General features: G+C 57.6%; 1 protein-coding gene across 9 annotated transcripts in view; it reads right to left on the bottom strand.

Annotated features, from left to right (window-relative positions):
* The window catches only part of AGAP1 (ArfGAP with GTPase domain, ankyrin repeat and PH domain 1), a 496,078-nt gene that overhangs the window by 307,430 nt on the left and 163,276 nt on the right, over window positions 1-25,372 (bottom strand). For 4 of the 9 annotated variants that reach the window (XM_081261161.1, XM_081261155.1, XM_081261160.1 and 1 more), the window contains exons 2-4: window positions 14,875-14,933; window positions 9,072-9,159; window positions 8,403-8,414 (exon numbers count right to left, since the gene is read on the bottom strand). In XM_081261161.1, coding sequence (XP_081117287.1) covers window positions 8,403-8,414; window positions 9,072-9,159; window positions 14,875-14,933 — 159 coding nt within the window. Of the gene's footprint in view, window positions 1-8,402; window positions 8,415-9,052; window positions 9,160-14,874; window positions 14,934-25,372 lie in introns of all 9 variants that reach the window. The other 5 variants (XM_081261163.1, XM_081261164.1, XM_081261158.1 and 2 more) reach the window with 2 other exon arrangements.

The raw sequence follows: 25,372 nt of genomic DNA, 5'->3' as shown, positions 1-25,372 counted from the left end.
AGGATGGTGCGGGGGGAAAAAAGCTTTGTGGACCCCCTTGTCTAAGGTCCAGCAAGGCCCAACAGCCCTCCGTCAGCACTTCCTGCCCTCAAGGATGGAGAGGGAAATACTGCCTAAAGAGGTGCGAGGGCCAAGCATAACACCGCCCGCAACCTGTCCCTGTGGGAAAGGCTGCATCAAGCAGCATCTGTCAGTTGACGCTTGGAAGGGCCATGTGTGGCGTGTGGACATGGGATCCGGATCTGCCCCCAGTCCTCTCTGGGGCCCACCTGCTCTCCAACCCTTCTGTAACACGCCTGCCCCACCAACAGTTCAAGGAGGCGACCTCATTGCCCCTGAGGGAGTGGCCAATCAGCATGCCCCCTCAGATCCCAACAGTGTTGGTTGTTTTAGGGAAAAGCACGTGATACAAGTGAGGCCAACTGCTGCTGACCTTAAATCTTCTGCAGGAGCAACTGAGAAAAACATCCAACCTTCCTCCCCATCGGGTGTGAGCACCAGGGATCACATGGTCAGTGGGTGCCACCAAGTGGGGCACCAACAGTGGCATGAAGCCCAATAGTGGCAACAAGTGGAAAGAGGCTCCTCGGGAACCTAAGTGGATTTAGGATCAGGTTTTTTCTAAATCCTCCAACCTGGCTGCTCTGTAGGCCACCTGATAAGTCCACCACCACAGCACCACCCCTTTCTGCCCAAGTAATCTAAGCTGCTCAACTATCCCTTGCACCCGAGGGTGCAGACCATTACCAGGAACCTGGCCCTGGGGCTCCTGGACAGAGCAGGCTGGTCTGCCACCATCCAGCTCCCTGGGACTGCAGATGGGCTACCAGCTTGTCATCCCCATTAAGGCCAAAGTCTGGAGGAGACACCACACAGACCCAGGGGAAAACGCCTGGTGGCGGTTCAGGTTTGATAGATCCTGTGATGGCTCGTCTGCAGGCACACATGATGCACGCGCAGCTCGAGAACACCTGTGCAGCAAAAAGGGACTTGGGCTTGCAAACGTGAAACTCCAGACCCATCTTCTTCTTCCCGCTGCACAATGTCTTGTTAGAATTTCTGATGTCAGCAGGTTCATAGGAAACCAACAGGTGAGTCACAGCGGGCCTTCTCCCTCTGGGCTCTGGACTCTGGGGGCATAACAGGCCTTTGTGGTGCCTCGAGGAGTCAGACTCTCCCAGACAGTGTGGACCTGCCCTTGCAGGTCCAGGTGTAAATCACTATCATGAATTAGTTATTCATCTAGAAACTTCTTCTCCCTGGTACTTGCCAACTGCAGGCCCAGTGCTGATTTTAGTAAGTCCTTGATTTCTTGTTGAATTGATGATAAAAATACGGAACAATGTGTTCAGAGTTCCAACAACCAACTGAAGGACACAGTTTGTCCTGCCAGAAGTGTCCATGCCAAAACCATGGCGGCCTCCTCCTCCTGGCTTTAGAGCCTTTTTCTCTTACTCAACATGAAAAGGAGCAGGCTTCCCTCCAGCTACTTCTTTGAAGCTCCAGGATCACTTCAGGGCCCTTCACCTGATGCAGGCACCACCTGGCTGTCCTGTGTCTTCCGTGCCAGGGAGGCAGAGCTGCAGACTGCTCTAGACTGCAGAGGAAGACGGGAGGGAGGCACCGAGAGGGACTGCGCAAGACACCGCACTGCCCTGCACTGCCTCCACTAACCCCGCCCACCGGCAGCTCATGATCTTAAGGCTCACAGATAATTCTCATTTAAAAGTTACCACGCACTTACAGTCACTTGGGTGTAAGTAACATGGTAAAATTCATGTTCAAAAATTCAAATGGCTAGATTTCAAAACAACCCAAGTCAGAGTCATAAGGACCCCCCCACCCGGCCACCACACACACACACTCTGAACATTAGGCAGGATCCAAGAACTGTTTTAGACATAAGCCCTAACATCTGTGGAGCAGTGGCAGCTGACAACATTTTTTTCCAACTTTATTGGGTTTGGAAAGGGTTTTGGAGCTGACAGCTTAAATGCATCAGTGTCCCAGAAAGCCGGCCTGGGTGTTTGCGCCGGGTGTTTCTAGGAGACTAAGTAAACATTCATTAACAAAATATCTGAGGTCCATGTGTTGCTGAGAACGCGTTCGCTGCCCTGACTCTGGACACATCTGTGAGGAAACAATTCCCACCCGGGTCCTGGGGGGTTTGGCAAGACTGACACATGGGACACAGGCTTGAGGGCAGCCTGCGGGCCCCAGAGCCAGGACCAAGTGACACCAGAGCCTTCCTCCCACAGCACGTGGCGTGAGCACTTGAGGAAAAGCATCCTGAACCAAACCCCAGCAGAAACCCTGGTGGTCGTCTCCACGGACACAGCCTGCCTCTGAGGTCATCAAGGAGCTTGTGAGGACCTGCTGGCCCCTGGGCGCCCGCCAAGCCCGTGTCCAGAGGCTTTCCCCAGAAGCCGACCCTGCACTTGGAAGCTCCAGCAGCTCCCCAGCTCCCCTGTGGGGAGGACCCCAGAACTCAGCCTGGCTGGAAAGGCCCGAGGGTGTCGGCCACATCAGACCCTGTCCTGTGCTCTGTCCGCCCTGTAGACAAGGTCCCAGGAGCCTGGCATGGGCTCCACGCTCAGTGACCTGTACTTCACCGGGGCAGTGGAGGACCCATGCTGAGGGGAGGGCTGCAGACCTACCTCAGCCTCCCGGGGCAGGGGTCAGGCACGGGCACCTGAAGGCAGAGGGAGGTGAGGGGGCAGCGTTAGTGTAGGGGGCAGGGCGACCAGGGCCAGGAGCTGGGGAGAGAGCAGAGACAGGCGTCCCGGCGTACCCGCAGGTGACGGGCCCACCTGGGGACACTGACGCTTTAAAAGCTGTCATTCGCTGGAGGTCCTCCTCACTGCCGGGCTGCAGCCGTCTTTACGCATTGCTTGGCTCGGTCCTCATAGAAGCCGTGAGGCTGAGAGGCAGGTGGCATTCAGGAGTGGTAACATGCCCAAACTCACAGGAAAACCAAGAGGCCAGGAGAGCCCAGGCCTCAGTCAGCGGGACCCCATCTTGGTGACGCATGGCATGGGGGCCAGACACCTCCCTGCTTCTCTCCTGGCACCCGCTCCCTTCCTGGATCATTCAGCTCTGCCACATGGTGACCCAGCAAGACGAGACCACGACAGAGGACACTGTGCATTCCAGGTCCTCCCCGGACGTGAACTTGTGACCCTTCCAGAGAACCGCCAGGCCTTTACCAAGCCCGGACAGTTTCAACTAAACAAAACACAGCAGCACTTTCCCAATACTTGGGCACAAATCAAAAGAATACTTTAAAATTTTCAATGAGCTGCGGTCACAAAGCCCAGGAAAGCCCAGGTTCCCACCTGAGCCGCACGGGTCCCTACTCCGTCACGGGGCTTTCTCTCATGCAGCCCACCCCTGGGCCCAGCTCCATGAGCTCCACCAGCCAGGATGGGGAATATTTTAAAAAGCATATTCAAAAAAACAAGAACCACGTCTGCACTGAACACACGGACTCCTTTTCTGTCCCTGTTCCCTCAAAACACGGAATGACCACGGTTCACACAGCATGCACATTTCAGGTTTCACGCGTGACCTAGAGACTCACAGCACGTGAAGACTGTGTAGATGGCATGCAAAGCCCGGGCCGTCCTCCCTTGGGGCCTGGAGTGCCCAGACTTGGTTCCCCGAGGGAATCCTGCCACCAAGCCCCGAGGGCACCAGGACGTCTGTGCTGAGCTGGTCCTTACCTCCGGGTGTAACCACATCTTTAGTTTTTTCCCAAGCTTCTCCCACCTGGAGGACATTCGGGGTTTTCCATCTCATTTCAGACTCTTCCCCTTACACAGGAAAACACCAGGCCCCTTCTCCACCTGGGGGACACTGCCATCTGTGCCCAGCTCTGGAGAGTCCCCTACTGGGAGATCTGCCCTAATCCAGTCCCTGCATTCCTCCAACTCCCTCAGCCTATTCTGTTGGAAAAATGCTGGATGCAGGCAGGGCCAGCTTCCCAGGGAGAGCCACTGTTCTCCACTGGGGGAGGGGAGGAGCGGTCTAGGGACCCAGGCTGCTGCTGCACAGATGCAGGGCCGGGGGGCGTCCTGTGCAGTCACTGCTGGGACAATCAAGACAGCGGAGACAGAGCCTGAGTCACTGCCCTGGAGGGAAGGGCCAGGCCGCTGCGGGCCCACACAGATTCTGGGGTGCCAAGACTTCAACAGCCCAAAATTTGAGCTGGTTAACAGCTAACAAGAAACTAAAGCTTCAGTGACCGAAGAAATGGGTCCCTGATACACTGACTCATGAGGACCCAGGAAGAGGGCCAGCTGCTCCCATGGCTACAGCCCTTCAGCCAATCCCTGTGGGCAACCACAGCAGGCGAGGTCACCACTGGGCCTCGCCCCGTCCCCTCACAGGGGCTGGCAGGCCCTGTCCTCCTCCCACCACCTTTAAGCCACCTTCGCATCCAGAGGTGGGTTCATTCTAGATTTGGATGAAAAGGCGGCACTAGCAAAGAGCACAGCTTCATTCCAGAAAAAAATTTTGATTATTTATGACTGCAGTAGGCTTTATTGAGGCCAGATCAGGTCTCCCAAAGGGTGTCTGGCAGTGATTCTGAGTCTCTGGCAAAGTCACCCCCCAACAGACCTCTTCCTTAGAGGCCACTGATGCCTTCACCCTGTCCTGTCACCTGGACTCCAGTCTCTGACCCAAGGCTTCAACCAGGACTTCAAAGCACAGCCACCAGTTGGAAATGCCTCCAGGCTCGGCAGGAACAACGCAGACACGGTCTGGTAGAGCTCAGCATCTGGGACCGGGCATGTAGACCTCTCGCATGTAGGAGACTATCCCCTGCTCCAGGGTCGCAGGCACTTCTTCCCCAGCCCCACCTGGGCACCTGGGTGCCAGCAGAATTGGCGCTGAGTCCTAAGGATGTTGCCAGCACAAACACCGCGACCTTCGGTTTTCCTGAAGCCACTGCGTTTCCGAGGGCTTCCTCTGGGCTCCGTGCATCTCGTTCTGGCACTGTGAAATGCCCCTCAGGGGTGTGAAGGTCACAGGCAAGCTGATTCCTGTCCTCGTCCTCCTCAAGCTTCTATGGCCAGCAAGAACGGAAGGGAAGGGCCCGGCCTCAGCAGCTCTGAGCGGGGCTCCTGCCAGCCAACAGGTGGGCGTGACGGACCCTCTCAGACCCTGTGATGGAGCACTGGAATCAGTCTTTGTAGCCTAAGGTGCAAGATCACACTGGAATAGGGTGTGTGGCGGACCACTGCCTCCCAGGAGGGCAGCGCTGTCTGATAAGCAGGGCTGGGCGTGTCTACCAGCCCAGGAGCCCACAGGGTGCTGGACTTCGGCAGCTGGGAAGGGCCTGGACAGATTCTCAGGGAACAACCTGTCAAAACAGTGATTCTGGATTTCCGGCCTGCAGAACTGTTGGAGGATACACCTCTGCTCTTCACCCCATAGCATGTGGCCTGCCACAGAGGCCCCGAGGACTTAAACACACTCGGACACACCAAGAACTGTGCCCCCACAGAGGCTGCTCCCTCCAAGCTCCCGACTGGGAGTCACAGACTCCCCATGAGACACCCACTGTTGCACTTGTCACCAGGTAGAACTGCTATTAAGTGTGACATCCCATACCCTCCCTCGTTCGAACTGTATCTCTAAAGTTACTAAATCTTGTAAGTCCAAATGATGCCACCTCTGGGCTCCAGCAGAGATGGACCGGATGGAAGGCACTCTGGGCCCCAGACATGATTCTGCCCAGACACACGCCGACCCAGAAAGCTCTCTTCTGCAAATGCCGTGTCCCACCACTCACCTCTCCAGCAATCTCAACATCCCAGGCGCAGGTCAGAATCCCCACAAAGACAGCAACGTGTTCCTTACCTCAGAGGAGCCACCGTGGGCCAGCAGGAAGGGCGGGAGGACCCCACGAGCGGCGGGGATGGCCGCTCACCCACACCCCATGCAGCACCCCCGGCCAGAGCAGCCATGCAGCTGACTGCTCCAGACTCACAAGAGCTAAGTGGCTGGGTGTCCTGAACATGGTCTGAGTGTGTCCCCAAATGACTGGCAGGTAGGAAGCTGGCTCCCCAGTGCGGTGCTGCTGGGAAGTGGTGAGACCTTTGAGAGCTGGGCTCAGCACCAGGTGACCAGTCCCTGGAGGCACAGCCTGCTGCCCTTGGCAGGGATAATATGGATCTCAAGAGAGGGCCATTAGGAAAGAGCAACAATCGGCCCTGGCCTCTCCATCTTCCTGCCTCACTCTGTGATCCCTCTCCCACGTGCTCCCTCCATGATGCCCTCAACCCTGAGGCCAAATCATTGGGGCCATCTGATCTAAGACTTTGAGCTCCCCAACAATGAATTTAAAAATCTTTTTTCTTTGTAAAGTACCCAGCCACAAGTATTTTGTTACAGCAGTGAAAACTGGACCAACACAGAGGAAAACTCAGAAGACAACAGTAACACCAAGAAATGGAAAGGTCACACAATTTGGTCCAAACCCACTGCCTCAGCAGGCACAGACCATGCCCACCATGGGGTTATGTAATAGTTTACTTAGTTCCTGCACATGCCAAGATGACTCACATCACCCTAGGACCCTCCACACACCAAGGTGACAAAGTGACAACACAGTAAATCATATACCCAATCCAGAACATTCTGTCTCTGCAGTTTCTTAATTTAAGCAAGCACAGACAATCGACTGACAGACAATCGACTGATATTAACTCACTGGATAAGAACTGAAACCACTTCAGGCTCCCTGCCAATGTGGAAGGTATGGCAAAACTGGCATGAGGGAAATCACAGTTGATCTCACTCATTTCCTCTCCTCCTAGGCCACTCCTCCTAGGCCACAGAGACAGGAAGTGGAAGTCAGTGCCCTAGTCCACTAGGAGAGGCCAAGATAGTAGCCTGGTTCCAGACAGCAGTGTGTGCCCAGCTCTGGGGAAACGCCAGGGCTGAGGGGCTGCCTGGCATCAGAGTTCTTTCAGCATCCGGAGGCCCTGTGCCTCCCTATGGGGGTGCACCTGGGCATGGCGCTGCTCCCAGCTCCCACAGAACACGGCGAACCCAGGTCAAAAGGCAAGCAAAGAGGTGGCCCCGGTGAGCTCCTAGCCGTGAGCAGAGATCACAGACGACCTCTCCCTGGATCCAGGAGCCCTGGGCACAGGCCCCTGATGAAGAAAGGGATGTCCCCTCACATGCTCCTACCCTTTAAAATAACCTGTGACTAGAAGCCCAGGCGCCACGATGGAATTCCAGTGCAGCGGCAAGTGCTACCCGGAAAACCAAGGAGTGGGGCTGTTAGTGATCACAGTAAGGCCACCAGGCTGGGGACAGCTTTCACTTCTGATGCACAAACATTCAAAAGAAAAGTCTCCCGTTTATCAAAATACAAGGGCCTGTTATGCAGTGCAATAAAAAAAAAAGATCACAGCTGAGCACTGGTATGTCAGGACAAAGCAAGCACCCCCCAAGGAAAAGCACAGAGCATGACCATGACCAAAGTCAGGCAGGCGGGCTCCCGAGAGTGCCGGGGCCCTGGCTGTCCCTCTGTAGAGCTTGCAACTGCGGACATCTGAGCAAGGCCAGGGTGCGATCAACAAGACTGGGGCTGGATCCGGGACTTCCAGCCACCCCAGACTGGAATGGAGAGCGGGGGGTGCTGGAGGCAGATTCCCTGGAAAAGGTGCACCCCGCTTCCCCACAGTCAAGCCAGCCGCAGACCCTCAGCACCTGATGCCATTAATGCTACAACCGCTAGCCCGAGAAGTGGAAAGCCAAGACACGAACTCTACACAGCTCTCCTCTGGATAAGCTACCCGGCTATGGCTACTGCTCACCCTAGACTCAAAGGCACAAGTCAAACCCTGGGCCCCAGGGGCACCCAGGAAGGAGGAAGACACCGGTGGGAGCTCCCCCCTTCCTACTGTCTGGGCCATGCGTGTCCAAGCACCTGCTCTCTCTCCTGGGCCAACAGTCTTTTCTCCTGTGCTCCAGCGCACAAGCCCTCTCTGAGCCTCTGACCGTCCCAGATCATCATTCAGCAGGGAGGTTTTCAGGGCGGCCTTCCTGAGGACCACCAAGAGGTGTCACAGCACCACCAAGTCCTGCCCCAGGCCGCGGAGACCCAGGCGAAGCCCCAGGGGAGTCTGGCCCTGAAGGTTCCACAGGCCCCGGGAGGAGAGTTAAGGCCAGCACAGGTGTTACAGGGGACACGTGACGCTACTGACAACTACTGCTCAAAACACAGCTAGGGGACAGAACAGGGTGGAATGCCGAACTAAAAAAAAAGGTGAAATGAAACGAAACAGGATGGAACACAGGACGAGGAGGGAGGGAACGCTACAGCACAGTCGGGCTCTCCTCACGCTCCCCACAAGACAAGCTGCCGTGGAGGAGACGGTAGTTACCTGCATCCATATCTGCAAAGAATGGAACAGCCGGTGAGAGAGAGAAGGAACCAGAAATTCAGTGTCTCAGAGGTGGAGTCACAGTTACAAGGAGAGAAAATACACAACTTACAAAACTGCCTGCACACTACGCCTGACGGGGCGCTAAAGGGCTCCTGCCTTTGTCATTGTCATTTAAAGCAAAGGATAATACGTGGACACGTTAACAGAAGAAGGAAACGTCTAATGGCAGGAGAAATGCCTCGCTCAGTGGGCAATGGCACTATGCGGGGAGACACCTGCTCCCCCGCCCTGGAGGACTCATCTAGAGAAGCTGGCAGTGAGGCTGAGAGCACTAGGTCAGAGTCGGCATGGACTCAACCCCCAGAGTGGACCACGTCCAGCCCATATTTAAAGAAGGAGCACTGGACCAGCGCCTCCAAGGACAGGACCGTTAGATGGAAACACATTCAGCAGCTTCTCTCGGTTCTACTCCAGTGCTCCCAACGCCAGAAAGAGCGTAACCGGCCCTCAGTCCCTCAGGGAGGAACTGCATGCGCCAGGATCTTTACCGCGTGGTGTTTCTTGGCATGTGACAGGTCAAAGCAATGATTTAGAATATGCTAAAGAAAAACATCAAAAGCCTAAACTCCCTAAAGCCTGTAACTAACCACCCGCCCAACGGCATACCTTCCGGAGACTCCTCCTGGACGTAAGTGCCCGTCAGGTACCGGTGCACGAGGGCGGACTTGCCGCTGGCCAAGTTCCCCACGATTCCCTGCAGCAAAGACACGACAACCACGAGGGTTATTACATCAGATGGCTCTGCTGGGCACTCTCCGGACAGGTCGAAACACAGGGACCCCAACAACCACGACCCAGTGGTGGCAGCAAGCCAACGACGAGCACGCGTCCTGCTGGAGTCGGGCTCTGCTCAGGCTGCTCAGGGCCGCTTGGCCTCCACGGGGTCGGGCATCGGCACTGAGGGAGTCATGCGGGTCCAGCCCTCTTCCCGGAAGTGTGCCTTCTTCCTCAGGAACATGTGCACTGCCCACGGGGCCATCTACTAGGTCTCTGGCCTCACCACACCAGGGGGCCCAGGTGAAGGGGACAGGGTGGTGTGCAGAGTCATGTGGAGGAGGGGGGTCCAGGTGAAGGGGACAGGGTGGTGTGCAGAGTCACACGGGGGAGGGGGCTCCAGGTGAAGGGGACAGGGTGGTGTGCAGAGTCATGTGGAGGAGGGGGGTCCAGGTGAAGGGGACAGGGTGGTGTGCAGAGTCACGTGGAGGAGGGGGGTCCAGGTGAAGGGGACAGGGTGGTGTGCAGAGTCACACGGGGGAGGGGGCTCCAGGTGAAGGGGACAGGGTGGTATGCAGAGTCACGTGGAGGAGGGGGCTCCAGGTGAAGGGGACAGGGTGGTGTGCAGAGTCACGTGGAGGAGGGGGCTCCAGGTGAAGGGGACAGGGTGGTGTGCAGAGTCACGTGGAGGAGGGGGGTCCAGGTGAAGGGGACAGGGTGGTGTGCAGAGTCACGTGGAGGAGGGGGGTCCAGGTGAGAGGGGACAGGGTGGTGTGCAGAGTCACGTGGAGGAGGGGGGTCCAGGTGAAGGGGACAGGGTGTGCAGAGTCACACGGGGACCCAGGTGAGAGGAGACAGGGTGGTGTGCAGAGTCACGTGGAGGAGGGGGGTCCAGGTGAGAGGGGACAGGGTGGTGTGCAGAGTCACGTGGAGGAGGGGGGTCCAGGTGAGAGGGGACAGGGTGGTGTGCAGAGTCACGTGGAGGAGGGGGCCCAGGTGAAGGGGACAGGGTGGTGTGCAGAGTCACGTGGAGGAGGGGGGTCCAGGTGAAGGGGACAGGGTGGTGTACAGAGTCACGTGGAGGAGGGGCCCAGGTGAAGGAGACAGGGTGGTGTACAGAGTCACGTGGAGGAGGGGGGTCCAGGTGAAGGGGACAGGGTGGTATGCAGAGTCACGTGGAGGAGGGGGGTCCAGGTGAAGGGGACAGGGTGGTATGCAGAGTCACGTGGAGGAGGGGGGTCCAGGTGAAGGGGACAGGGTGGTGTGCAGAGTCACGTGGAGGAGGGGGCTCCAGGTGAAGGGGACAGGGTGGTGTGCAGAGTCACGTGGAGGAGGGGGCTCCAGGTGAAGGGGACAGGGTGGTGTGCAGAGTCACACGGGGGAGGGGGCTCCAGGTGAAGGAGACAGGGTGGTGTGCAGAGTCACACGGGGGAGGGGGCTCCAGGTGAAGGAGACAGGGTGGTGTGCAGAGTCACGTGGAGGAGGGGGGTCCAGGTGAAGGGGACAGGGTGGTGTGCAGAGTCACGTGGAGGAGGGGCCCAGGTGAAGGAGACAGGGTGGTGTGCAGAGTCACGTGGAGGAGGGGGGTCCAGGTGAAGGGGACAGGGCGGTGTGCAGAGTCACGTGGAGGAGGGGCCCAGGTGAAGGGGACAGGGTGGTGTGCAGAGTCACGTGGAGGAGGGGGGTCCAGGTGAAGGGGACAGGGTGGTGTGCAGAGTCACACGGGGGAGGGGGCTCCAGGTGAAGGAGACAGGGTGGTGTGCAGAGTCACGTGGAGGAGGGGGGTCCAGGTGAAGGGGACAGGGTGGTGTGCAGAGTCACGTGGAGGAGGGGGGTCCAGGTGAAGGGGACAGGGTGGTGTGCAGAGTCACGTGGAGGAGGGGGCTCCAGGTGAAGGGGACAGGGTGGTGTGCAGAGTCACGTGGAGGAGGGGGCTCCAGGTGAAGGGGACAGGGTGGTGTGCAGAGTCACGTGGAGGAGGGGGGTCCAGGTGAAGGAGACAGGGTGTGCAGAGTCACACGGGGACCCAGGTGAGAGGAGACAGGGTGGCGTGTAGTGTCATGGATGGGTCAGTCTGGCACATGCCATCCCAAGGGGATGAGCTTGGGGCAGTTTGGGGTCAGGGACAGGAGAGCAGGACAGCCAATGGGGCATGACTGGGTGGGGAGGCAGCGCCCAGGGAGACAGGAGGTTCAGCCGTAGCAGCCCTTCAGAACGGCCTCCCTGGGGGCGCAGTAAGCCTAGACTCAGTGGGCCCTGCAGGAAGCCCTCCTTCCTGCCCCGCCCTGAGCTGGGATACCGGCCCCCCCAGAAGCTGCTCATCAGCAGCCCGGTTCTTCTGCCCCCGAGACCCTCCTGTTCTTGAAGGAGACAACCCCACGTGACCCCGCCTGCCCAAGGCCCCACTGGAGCTGCCCGGCCAGGCCCGGGCTCTGCCTGGCTCTCCTGACCTTCTCACCTCCATCCACCACCTCGGGCTTGGACTCTATGGCCGCAGGGAGGCTGACCACAAGGTCACCCACCTCTTCTGTTCAACGCCCTGCCCCACACTCATGCCCTCCTTAGATCCGCAGCTCAGCCTGGGCTCCAGAGTCCCCAGGGGCACCTGCCTTCTACCTACAAGCACCGATTCCACCACCCCCTGCCCCCGCTGGCCCCGACTCCAGCTGCTGCCACCAGAGTGAGGCCCACTGAGCTCCAGCTCTTCGTGTGCACCTGCCTACCATGGACGCAGTAGGCAACGCTGCATGCTCGAGCCTCACCTTCCTCTCCTCTCCTGCTGGGGAGGCAGGGAGGCTGGCTAGGTGGACAGTGAAGCCCACACCTGACAGCAGGGACCCAGCTGGTGTGAGTGTGGTCCGTGAGTGGCTGAGGCACATCGGCCGTCCGAATATGGGCATCACCCAGAAGCTCCTGCGACACCCGTCCCCACACTCCCCCTCCAGACGTCATGTGGCCTCTCCAGAGCCACAGCCTGCCCTGCCCTCTCCCCCATGCCCACAGCCCTGCAGCCCCTCAGTGCCCTGCTTTGTCCCCTACGTGCTTCAGCTCCCAAACCCCAGTGGTAGGTGTCTCCAGACACCTAGAACTTTCCACATAATCACTGCCCCGAATCCTGCTCCTACTCACTAGTGGACAGCCATTCAGGCCTGACCACCCCCGAGAAAGCTGCCGTGGTCTGGAAACCTGGGTCCCCAAACACCAGATGCTGAAATCCTAGCCCCAAGTGCTGGTGTTGGGGGCGGGGCCCATGGGAGACAGCAGGGTCTGGGCCTCAGGGGTGAGACTGGTGCTTTTACTAAAGGGAGACTTCCTGTCCCCCACCATGAAGGCACAGCCAGGACAACATCACCCACGAAGGTGAACCTAAGCACCTGCCCTTGGTCCTGGACTTCCCACCTCCAGAGCCGCGAGAAAAACCCTGCAGCCCCTAAGTTGCTTGCTCATGGGGTTCTGCCCCAGCAGCAGAGTGACCAGGCCACCTTCCTCACGCCAGGCCAGCAGGCCCTCAGCTCCCTCGGGCCCTCTGCAGAATGCCATGCTCAAGCCCATGGTCTGACTCTCTCCGCTCCAAATGCCCTCCAAGGAGGACCCTCTGCAGCACCCTGCACCCACCCACCCCTGCACAGAGCCCTGCCCAGCCCGAGGAAGTCAGCACTGGCTGGGCAGCTGAGCGCATGCCTGACCCAGTGACCCGGGTGGCCAGTGCCAAGGAGACGCTGCACAGAGGGCTCGGAGCCAGGCCCCCTGTGTGCAGACCCCACGCAGGCCACCTCCCCTCCCGTCAGCGCGAGTCTTCCCTCTACCTTGGGCCTCCGTAATTTGAGAATATCTACCTATTAATTATTCTTTTGCTCAAGGGCACCTGCTGCTTGTCAGCTTCACACTGAGAAAATCCAACCAGAATTAAATTTTTAATTAAGATTAGTTTGTCTTCCCTGAGGAAGAAAATGCTCCGAGATCAGGCCCTGTTCAGGCCGCGCCTTCTCTGCATGGCAACACCCTGTTCTCCGGGTGCTCACGGCAAGGCCCGTGCACCCCTGGGAAGGCCTCGCCCATCAACCCTGGGGTGCGGGGCACGGGGTCTCACTTGGTTCTCACGGCTGCAGGCATCTCACAGACGGTTGTGAGCATTATTTTAATTTGAAACACCAGTGGAAACTAACAGTTGTCCATGGAAAAAAATAAGGAGGAGACATTGGCAGGTCCATGGGGCACTGTGGCCACCAGCCCCTGATGTCAACGGGAAGGAGGGATCAAGCACGTCTGGACTGGCAGGCTTCATGGGGAGCAGCAAGGTGCCCCACAGGCGGCAGAACTGAGAGCGAGGCAGGCAGCGGAGCAGACCCTCAGGCCTGACCCCGCTGCTCCTGCCTCCCTGCCTCGGCAGGAAGAGAGGCACGCGGCCTCTGACTTCTTCCTCTAGTGCCCCACGCTTACCTGCCAAACGTGGATTTGCTGAAAGGGAAATGGAGGCTTTAGCGAAGGTTCCCATTGGGAGTTCAAGGAAAACACGTCAACAGGAATGGCAGACTGCCCACTGAGGCCCTCTGCAGCCAGATGTCCCTGGCACACCCGGGCAGGGTCACGGGCCTGCACCGCCTGGCACCAAGCCACTGTACCGAAGGCAACTGGTCACGGACGATCTGACCACCACACAACCCCAGAAAGCCCGAGGCGTGGAACCACGCTCTTGAAGAGTCGGCAAACCCTGAGCTGTGTTCTCTGACAGGGTCTCAGAATCCCTGCAAAACTGGCACCGATAGTTCACTGGAGGCTGCTGTTACGTCACCTCGTGGCTGCGCTTGAGAAGCAGGGCTCCTCGGGCACTGACCTAAAGGCCACCTGTCCTGGGGTGCTGCACAGGGGCAGGAAACAATGCAGCACTGTGGATACACAGAGTGGCCACACAGAACAAAGGGGGCTTCTTTTCCAGGGCCCGTGACAAAGAGCTGGCAGCCCTGCCAGGGTCCCCACATGCATGCACAGCTCCAGGGCTAGACCCTTCCTCAGGCCGCTGACGTGGGCCCTGGCAGTGAGCCCACACTAGCCTGAGGAGCTACCCTTGGGGAAGGAGCTGCCCTGCCTGCCCTTCAGTGACGCCGTCTCCAAGCCGGAGCCCTGGGCTGCAGACACCACAGGCTTCTTTGGTAGCAAGCACCCCCCCTTGGTGGCCTGGTAAGAACCTATACCGCCCTCAATCACCAGGACAGGGCCAAAGGAAGCCACTTCCACCCGACGCACGGCCACCACGGCCACGCAGCTGCTTCAACCAAAATGAACCAAGCCTAAACAAGGCCATCACACACGGCTCCTGAGTCACAGTACAGTCCCTGATCGGCCGCCCAGGGCAGAGGCTGCTTGTCAGTCAGGGCAGACACAGAAGGTTCTTCCAGGCCGTGCTGGGCAGGAGCAGCGAGGCCCACATCAAACCCCAGCTTCCCCACTTACGGAGGGCACGTCGTCGTCCTAGAAACTCCCGGAAACACCACTGCCACCCTGTGTCACTCCCTGGACAGGTGTCTCTGGAAGGTCCTCTGTAGGAATGGCACTGTGCTGGGGACAGTGGTTACATAACACACAACTGGTCCCCGTCCCGTGCACAGCTTGGGTGGGCTCACGCCCCACTCCCGAGGGCCCCCACACCCGTGGTCTCCTGGGAAATAAACCACTGAAGCCAGAAAGAGACACTCACCACTTTGAGCTCTGGCACCGATCGACTCAATGTCCACTCCTGGCTGTTCACGAAGGCATCTGCAAGAGAAGACAGAGGCAAAGTCAGGCTGCGGCCCCCTCCAGCGCGCATCGGTGCCTGGCATGCCAGCTTCCACCAGAGGGACACCGCGGGGCTGCAGACCGGCCTTCCAAGTTACTCCCTCCCACCCCAGGGAGGCCACGGCTTGCCCAGGTTTACCCAGCTCAGCCAGGCGCCGGTGGGCGCTCCCACCAGCCAGCGGCTCCCAGCCAGCCAGGCCTGCAAGCTGGGTCTGGCTCTCTGCAACAGACCCAGCCTCAGGCAGCTGTGGTTTGCAGTCTTTCTGCTAAACAGTCGCTTTTCTGAGATCCCACCCAAAAAGCTTCGAGGATGATGAGTGTGGAAACCTAGATGCTGCAGACAGGCGGCACTCAGGTCTGCAGCACTCTGCTGGGTGCCAGAGTCTTGGCCAGAGAGAGGAGGGGACCTGGACCTGGGGGGCTCTTTGAAGTGGTGCTTGCTCCCCACCCAGGAAGCTCACTCGGGTAGCTCTCCTGACCTGCCCAGCAGAGATGACCCCACTGGGGGGTCCCCTGGCCTGCCCAGTACAGATGATCCTCCACTGGCCATGACCCGTGGTAAGCAGGATCCCACAGTCGCACCCACATGGTGGCTCCCTTGGCCACTCAGAGCCGGGGAGGCGGCAGCCAGATGCAGGCCATCTCTTTCAATGGGATGCCCTCTCCAAACGTTTTCCCTAATGTTGGAATCTGCTCACCCTGCACTGTCCAAAAGTTGTCAAGTCCTTCAAAAAATGCCCCAAGGGCAAGAAAAGCCATCCCTTTCAACCAGATGTGCTCAGAAGGGGTGGTGGTGCCCTGCAGGCCTGGCCCGCAGGCCCCTTAGAAGAAGGATGGAGAAAGGCCAGGCCGGCTTGGCCAGGCAGGCCAGCACCCATGGTCCATGGGATGTGGGAGGGCACCCACACCACTGCCACTGTCCCTCAGAGCTGAGGGCTAGGACGCCCATCAAAGGGAGACCCTGCTTGTGGGAGGAGCCGATGGAGAAGACAATAGGCTGCCAGGGGCATCTAGTGACTCTCAAGGTCACTGAGCTGGCAGGGCTGAGCTCAACAACAGAGGCACGGGCTGTGGGGCACAGAGTCCAGCAGGTGGTGGGTGGGCAGAGGTCTGTAAGGAAGCTGGAGAGATGGGATGCCTGGGAGGTGGACTTGTCCCAGCACTGCCTTCAAGATGTCCAGTCCACACTCCCCCTATGGAAGTAGACAGGGTGGGGGCTGACGGTGGGGGGAAGCAGTTCAATTGTGCTCTTCAACACCCACTCCATGGTGGGCCGCACACCACCAGAGCATGCCCAGGGATCAGCTGGGAACCATGAAGTGTGGACCATGACAGCGCAGGCCTGACCTCAGGGGATGGTAACTAAACATCGGTCACCAACTGCTCTCAGGGAAACGAGAAGGTGGCCTCAGATGACGGGCAGGGAGACAGAAGGTAATGACAAGGACTCTCCGAATGCATGTACCAAGCGTCCAGCTGCTCAGAAAGTCCCCCTGTGGCTCTGCTGTTAAAAACCTCAACAACGGTCAAGTGAACCTGGATGTATTCCCGAGATGGACTACTAATTAAGAAAACAAGACAACTGAGTCCAGCAGGTGATGGGGGGCAGAGGTCTGTAAGGACTTCCGCATACTGAGGTGGAGTCAGCCCACAATCTCCAGGCTCCACTAGGTGTGAGAGCAAGACCCACACAGTCTAGTCAGCGTTACAGTGTGCGGTGTGTGTGCGCACAACACACACGCCTGAGAAGACACTGGTAAAATCACAAACAGTTGCCGACTTAGGTGAGGGAACTGGTGGCTGGGGAACAAGAGTAAGGAGACGACATTCATCATGACCTTTGGGACTCTGATTCAGATTTTTACGCCATTTGACACAAACGTTAAGTTACAGCTAGGCCATGTGGCCGGCAATTCCGGCTCCTCAGGAGACTGAGGCAGGAGGATCTCAAGTTTGAGGCCAACCTGGGCCACTTAGCAAGACCCTGACTCTAAGTTTTCAAAAGGGTTGGGGCATAGTTCAGTGGTAGAGCACCTCTGGGTTCAATCCCTCTTACAAAACAAACCAAAAAAAAAAAAAACCTGAAATACAATTTTAAAAATGAATCTTAATAGTAGAACAAAGAGGATAAAGGGTGAATTAAAAGAGCTCACTTCATTAATGCACTGCTGATTTTTAAGCATGTACCACCAGATTAAATTTATCACAACAAATATTAAATATGCATTATAAATGAAGCGGGGCTGCATTAAACAAAGACATATGATTATATAAATATTGGAACATGGTGTGGCAAGCTTTCAGTTGCAAATTCACCCTCACTTGAATAGAGTATGTTTTTCTTTGTGGCAACTAGATTAATAAAATAAATGCTTGACTTCATGTTCCCCGCCAAAGCCCTCAACTTCCATTAAAACGCCCTATTTCAAGGACTTGCCTGGCCTCTGTCACGGCCCACTCAGAGTGGGATGCTGGTGTGAGGCTCAGGAGAAGCAACCAAAGACCTGGGGAGAGCCGTACATACCAGATGCTTTCTCTCCCTGCTCCTGTGGGGACATTTCCTGGCCGGTCACCACAGGGATTGGGGGTCCCAGGACAAAGGAAGCATGGCCTGGCCCGGAGACTCCATCATGTGGAGGACGAGGCCGACTGCCCTACTTCACTCTGAGCCCTAAGGTGCAGCTGCACAAAACGTGCTTTAGGAACACACCTGGGCGTGTGTGCGTACATGCACTGTCTGCACATGTGTCCCCGGTCAGCCAGGCCACAAAGTGACAGAAGCAGCCCTGGTTTTCAGAAGAGGCCATTCCATGCCCCGTCAATGGCATGAAATATGAAGAAAGTGGCTCCCAGACTCTGGTCTAAGTACCACTGGACTAGATTCCATCGTAAGGCACAGCGGATGACCTCTGACTGCCTGCTTTGAGCCCTTTGACTCACAGGGAAGCCCAGAGCTGCTGGTGGTGCTGGGCGCCTTGGGCCACGGGCCACCTGGAGGTGCACGGGTTTTCCTCAGCAGTTTAGGACCAGGTACTTGGTCCTTCCGTCAGTGTGGCATGACTTCCAATGCACTTGGGGTTTCAGTGCTGGAGATGGAACCTATAGCCTCACGTACACCAGGCCAGTGACCTACCACTGAACTCCATCCCCAGCCTTCCAGTTATGCTTCGTCATTTAAATTCAAACACAAGCTCTTGAACAACTCCAAGATTGCAGAACACGAAATAATACACCACCCTTATCAGGAGTGAAGTCTTGACCTCCTTGTCCCTTTGGGTCAGAAGCTTGACGGCAGTCAGAGAAAACAAACAGGCCGGCCCACAGGGACCCGGCCCGAGGACAGGGGGTGGGGACACCTAGGGATGGCCCAGTCGCCAAACGCTGGGGGAAATGTTCTCCATTAGAGGGAGATGCTCCACCTGATCTGGTGACCAAGACATCTGATGTGGAAGGAAAGCCCACCAAGGCCCTGTCGGACTGTCCTGGCCACAGAACCCCTCGCAGTGCAGTGCCTGTTCCACGCCTAAGAAAGCCCAGCGACAAGTGCTCAGCCACCAGAAGGGCTCCTGAACAAAGACCCCCACCTGCCACCATGCACCAGCATCAGGAAACACAGAATTCAAACATCGAGCGGAGGGACTCCCGGGTCTTGAGTAGGTTTTCTTTCTAACTTGTATTTTTTTACAACAAACTGTTTTTCCTTTTCTGTGCTGGAGATGAAACCCAGGTCCTCACACGTGCCAGGCAAGCGTCCTACGCTGAGCTAAGCGTCTACCCATTGTCCTCCCAGCCTGTTGGCATCATCACTCTGTGACACTTAGCGAAGCATCAGCGCTGCAGCCTGTCCTCCTTCTCACTCACTCCCAGCCCCAAGTGAGAACGATGTAGGGACAAACAGGGATCCACTGGGATAATGAATTTCAGTTGAACCAACTCATCAGGGACCCTGTTACCAGTGCATGGGTGGCGGGGAGGCTGGCGTTACAGTAATAAGGGATGAGCTCTGCCTCCCTCTGGTCCTGCCCCAACCTGTCCCGGGGACATCAATGCTCCAGACAGGTGTGGAAGGGTGTCCTAAGGAGCACAGTGCAGGGACGTCTCTCGGCAACTCAGGCGAAACTGTGATATTTCTAACACCATCTGTCTGGTTTATGGACGAAGTCATTCAGCAATGAGAAACCAAAGCCTGCGAGCACCTCAGAAGGAACTGCCTGTGTACATGGCATGCTGGGCGAGGCGCAGAAACAGCAGCGTCCCCTCTTCTGTGGCTGAACATGGTGGTTCTGAGGATCATTTCCTGAGAGCCACTTTGCCAGGGTCCCCAGGCCCCACAGTAGTTCTCAGGGCCACCTCACTGCCCCAGATGGCACGGTCGCCTGGGGAAGGGCCCCCAGCAGGGCCAGGTTCTCAGTGCCCCCTCTTCACCTGCCCTGGGCTCCTCTGGACACCTTGCAAAGCCAGCCACAGGAGACATCTGTGAGACTCAGCAATCGGGGCCCTGGAATCTGCATTTCAACAAGCCCCACGGGCCTCCGAGGCTCACTCATTATGACCCTGTGGACCTCACAAACACAGACCAGGACATCAGGGTTTCTCAGGGAACCTAAGAGAGCACAGGCAGACCTGGCAGGTGGCACCACGAGGTGGGAGCCAACGGTCCTGGGTCTTGAACTCTGACCACCAGGAGAGCCCTGCTTCTCTTGGCTGCCCTGGTCACTGGTGCAGAGACACCAGTAGTGGGCAGAGGAGAATCAGTGAGGGAGCAGGGACCAGGAGGCCCAGGCTTGTTGGTGACCTTGGGTGACCTTGCTGGTCTTTCTGAGGCCCAGCTCCCTTGTGATAGATGGGAATGGTTCTCTCCTGTGAACGCCATGAGGTTTCTAGGAGAGGTGGCGGCCCCCAGAAAGGGCCCGCCTATCCACGGGGAGCGTCGCTGACAGCAAGGCTCCTGATGCCTGCTTCCCGAGTGCCCTGGCTGACGGAGACACGGGGGTCTGCACTGCTGGAGCTCCCTGTTGTGGGGGGGCCTCACAGGTGGGCCTGACATGCACCACGTGACAACCCTGACAGCCCTTCAGTGACTCCCTCCCTCAGAGGAGAGAGACCCCCGAGAGGCACCGCTGGGGCTGGTCCTCAGCCCAGGCCCGTTTCTCTCCATCAAACCACGTCGAACTGCCGCTTTGTGGGTCACAAGAGGCTGAACAATGGCAATTCCACATGGTTCAACCTACGGCACACGTAAGCACACGAGGAGGGCCGTCCACGGGGTGTGATCACCAACACACTCAGAAAATCCACAGCGTCCCAAAGTCATCCTCCAGGGAGCCTGGAGGGAGCCTGCCCTAGCAGTCGGCCCGAGCAGAACCCCGCAGGACCAGCGAGCAGATGAGAGGACTGGGTAGAGACGGGGCCTTTCCAAGGGCCGCAACTGGGCAGACCAGCCCCGCCTGGTGCTCACCTGCCCACCGCCAGGGCCTGGGGAGGAACAGCCATCTCTAATTAGGCCTCCAGTCCTCTGGGTCACTCCTCAGGGCTTGGAAACTCCGGTTAATGGCTGACCAGCATCCTTCATGAGCCCGGGGGCTGGAGCCCTATCTCTGCTACATCCCACCCACCCTTGCTGGGCCAGGGGACTCACTCCCCAGAAGAGCTGGCTCCCTCCCTCCTGGAGTAAGAACCCGAGCACAACGTGAGCCACAGTTAGGACAACTTCATGTCCTCTCGTACCCTGTCACCCCTACCCCGTCTTGTCTGGCTCCAGTGACCACAAATACAAGTTCCAGTAAAAACTCATGAAATTACACACAATGTAAAAGAAACCTGAAATTGCAGGTGAATTTTTTTCTAAAGCACATTATCTTGGGGACTGTGACTCTTCTTTGAAAATGTTGAGTTTCACAAGGATTTAAGGAAAAAAAAATTATTCTTTTTAGCAACAGGGAAGTGAAGGAACATTTATTTTTACTTTAAAGCACTCACAAAGTCCCCAAATAGAAAACTAAACAATGCAGAAAGCCAGCACATCCCCAGGAACCAGGGCAGTGGGAGACGTGGGCGCCTGGCCACAACACGGCCACATCAGGAAGGAAGTGGACAAATGTGAAGGATAAAGGGCCCACTCGGTGCAGTGGGAAGGTCACATGCAGCGCTGGTCAACACAGAACACGGGTGACGTCTGACCGGAAATTCCACGGACGCTCGCCGGCACGGTCAGTGGCGAGACTTAATTTCTGATTTGAAAATCCTTGAACATCTGTGATAAACTGAGTCTGTGTAAACCCCTGGGATACCAGACGCGCTTCACACTTCCCTGGAAACCCCGTGGCTTTTCAGGGACCCTGCCGGCTCACAAATGAAACGGTTTCCTATCCCCACATCATAAGCCTTCTCAGTACCGGGTGACAAAGGCCAGGCCACCAAGATGCCACTGTGCCCACCCCTGCCGAGGCAGCCACACCCTGCTGCCATCCCCAGCATCCTTCCCCGAGCACTGACGTGACTCGGGGACCTTCTCAACAGGCCAGGGTTTCTCTCCCTGGGGAGGCTCCGAGGCAAAATGCCGCCAGCCAGGGGGCTCTGGGGACCTGCAGAGGTCGACTTCTTACAGAACGCCTGGTGCCTCCCGGGGTTTCCTTCACCACACCCCTGGCTCCAGGAAAATGGCCCTCAGGTGTCAACAGTGGCCCAGGGACTCGAGTCTGGGCAGAAGGAAAGCAGGAGACGTGAGGACACGAGCACACGGAAGGGAAGGAGGGGGACTTCCCGTTTCCCCAAAACTCAGCACAGAGGCCTCAGCCCGAGGGGCGCAGGGGGCAGGGACCACGGACTCCCGGGTGCAGTGGGGACATCTTCCCTCTGCGCTTCCTTCAGAAGGACGTGGCTCTCCAAGGCTGCTCCGGAATATTCTTCTCAGAAACGATCCCCTGATGGACCTGGAGCCGACACCCTCCTTCTGATCCAACATCCACTCCCCTGTTACAACCCTGGGCATGAAGGGGCTCTGCGAGCGACTTCCCAGCCCAGGCAGGTCCACAGGCAGGGTGGCCCCACAGGCAGGTGACGCGGCCCCGACTCCGGGAAGAGCACGTTATGGGTGCGGATGAGCCGTGGAGCTGTGGCCAACGTGGGGCGCCAGGACTGCTGGGACAGGCCTCTAGAACCGCTGCTGCTGCTGCTGCTCTCGGGGCACTGCAGGCCACGCACACCTTCCTGCTGCCTCCCTGCCCGCAGTCTCCCCTCCAGCCTTGATTCCCAAAGCTTGACGTTGTGGAGGGCAGACCACCACTGCAAGATGCTGTGTGTCCCCACCAAGCCACCTCTGGCCCAAGGCCTGTGGAAAGGCTGCGGTGTGTGCCCACCGCGCCATGTGGGTAAAGCACCATGCGGGGAACTGCTTTCCCATTTGCCTCTGTGAATGGTGGTGACCCTTTGGCGATGGCTTTTGTGGAGGGCATTTTGTAGCTCTGAAGAGTAACTCTGGGCCAGGACATGCTCCAGGGGTTTTAAAGAGAAGAAGGCACTACTGGAGTCTGCTGGAGGTCCCCTGGACTCCAGGCCCCGACAGGGCCACTGAGCTTGTCCTCTGTTCCCACGCCCTGGCAAGCAGGAGGACGCGGAGGGATGGGGAGGGCAGATATCCAGGTGGAATCCAGGTCCCTGTTCCCTCCCCACAGCACTTTGCTTCTTCCCCCTCACCTGCCCTGCCCCTCTCCTGCTGGTCTGATACCCACAGTGATCCAGGCCACCAGTGTCCCCCCTCCGCAGCACCACAGGCCAGCCACAAGGGACAGGTCTCCCTCCCCTCCCTTCCCCGCCCCCCCCCCCCCCCCCCGGGAGCTTGCAGGAAACACATCACAAGGTTGTAACACGCAGGGCTGCCACTCAGCCTACTGTCCAGCCTTTGGACAGAGCCCACCACTGGAGAGCCAGTGGCCACAGCTGGGGACAGCCACCTCTAACAAGCAGAGAAATACTGTCACTTTACAGCAAGGCCAGACTCCTGAAACCTGGAGGAATCATAATTTTAAACAGACTTTAAGGATTTTTTAAAACATGTTCAAGTGAAACTGCAGAGTCCCTAAAACTATAATGTTCAAACCAGGACCTCTGATGAAAAGCCGCAAGTCAGAAATTGCAAAAGAAAACCAAGTCAGCAGGTTAAATCCACAGCTGTTTTCCTGAGATGGAGCAGTGGAGAGTCAGGGACTGGGGAGGCTGAGGCAGCAGGATCACAAAATAGAGGCCAGCCTCAGCCATTCAGTGAGACCCTGTCTCAAGATTAGGAAAATAATAAAAAGACTTGGGGTACAGCTCAGTGGTAGGGCACCCCTGGGTTCAATCCTAGACCACACACAAGTGTGGAGAGACGTTTGCGGAAGTCTGAATGGAGCATGTCGAAGGCAGGTTCCACCAATCAGGGCTGGGCTGCAGCTCAGTGGCAGTGCTTGCTCTGGGTGTGACCCCAGCACTGCTGGGGCAGGAGGGGAGGGAATCTCTACATGCATCTCAGATGCTGGGGGGATGCAGGAGCCTGTCTCTCCATCCCAGTTAGGTCAAAGGTAAAACATACAAGACCATGTTCACTTGTTAAAACACACACTGGGGAAAAAAATAGAAGGCATTTACGATTCACAGGCTGGGTTTCTGTCGCTGTGTGCTGGACATATTTGGGTCTGTCAGTTTTCATCCCACAAAGAATTGTAAACACGGTCAATGATATTTTTTAATTCTCGGTGCAATTAATGCTTAATAATAAGGGACAGCTTGATAATAGATGAAAATGAGTCCAGAAGATTACTACACAAAGAGCAACTGGAGTTAATCCATCCCCCATGGCCCTGAGTTTTAGCCCAGACAGAGGCTAAGAACCTGGCAGGGTGTGGGGAGGGAGGCAGAGGGCAGCAGGCCCAGTGACCACTGCTGTCCATTGCACACTTCACCTGGGACGCCAGGAGGCAGAGGCCAACGCTGCATGTGGGAGCTGCTTCCGCAGCCCCCGCAGGGGGTGAATACAAGACTGGTGACAGTGGCCGACTGACACCTCCCCGGGCTTGGGGAATGCATGGGCATGCCTGGCCACTACACACGGCAGGACAGTCACAGCTTCGCCCGGTTTACAGGCCAGCACTGGTCAAAGGAAGACTGCAGGGAACCTGGGTCCTTCACATGCTCTCCACAAGCCTCAGGCTAAAGCCTCCCAAATCACAGCAAAACAAAATCAAAGTCAGGACGCTCCTCTTCCCAGGGTGGGGAAGGGCTCACTGAGAGCCAGCAGGAGTGACCCTTGCCCTACTGCTAAGTCTGTAGTCCGGGCCCAGGGCAGGGCCAGTGGCTTGGGGTGGGGGCCGATAACAGGCTGAGGCTGTGTCACGTGATCCACACCGACCCTGCCCATCAGGTAGAAAAGCCAGCAGGCAGACCCTCCCCGGGAAGCCTCCGCTGAGCAGCTGCGCCCTGCACCTCTCCTCATGGGCCTGTGTGAGGCCAAGATCCCCTGAAGCAGGCAGCTCAGAGCAGACCCTGCCTCCACCCTCCTGCTGAACTGTCCCCAGGGCACTCTATGCTCTATGTATGGCTCTTGGGGCCCAGTAACTGGCAAGTGTCACAGAAACGGACTGAAACTTCAAAACCAAAGCCGCGGTGCAGGCTCCTACAAGGGCAGTGCCCACGCCCCACACCCCGCCACCCTGCCCACAAAGGGACTGCTGGCCTTCCACCGTTCCCAGTGCACAGTGGCCAATGGCACGCGCTGGGGAACTGCTAGTCCACCTTGTGTCACTGTGACCACAAGCCTGACAGGAGCACCTCGGAGGTTTCAGAGGTTTCAGTCCCTGGGTAGCTGGCTCCGCTGGGTTGGGCCTGAGGTGAGCAGGGCATCGGGGTGTGGCAAAGGGAAGCTGAGAGGAAAGGGCCAGGGACCAGGTAGTCCCGAGGGCACAACCCCAGTGACCTACTTCCTCCAAACATGCTTCAGGGCAGACGGTTTCCACCCGCTCCCGGAGACCACTCAAATCACTAACCCATCACCGGTATTAACCCAATCTCTTCCCACCCTGGGCTGGCTGCGCTGTCACCAAGCCTTCAACACACAAGTTCTATGACTTAGGGGGACATTCCAGATCCCAGCCAGACAAGCATCAAACTCGAGGTCCACCACAGAAGGACCAGCCCCGACCACAAACCCCACTGCCATCCTCCCAACAAGGCCACACAGCCCCTGCAGGGGGTTCCCCTTAGTACACGCCTCACCTGGCCCCTTGGGAAGAGCAGTCACCCTGCTCAGCTCACTGATTACTGAGCTCAGTGCTGGAGTAGGCCTGTGCATGCATGCACGCACGCGCGCGCACACACACACACACACACACCCCTGAGTTCTCTGTGCCAACCTGTGCCCTTATGAGCTGCCTCTTGCCTCCCTC

Source organism: Spermophilus citellus (assembly GCF_964194105.1).
Source record: "Spermophilus citellus genome assembly, chromosome: 11".
NCBI lineage: Eukaryota > Metazoa > Chordata > Mammalia > Rodentia > Sciuridae > Spermophilus > Spermophilus citellus.
Note: the sequence above shows the minus strand (reverse complement) of the source record. Positions and strands in the feature narration are given on the sequence as shown.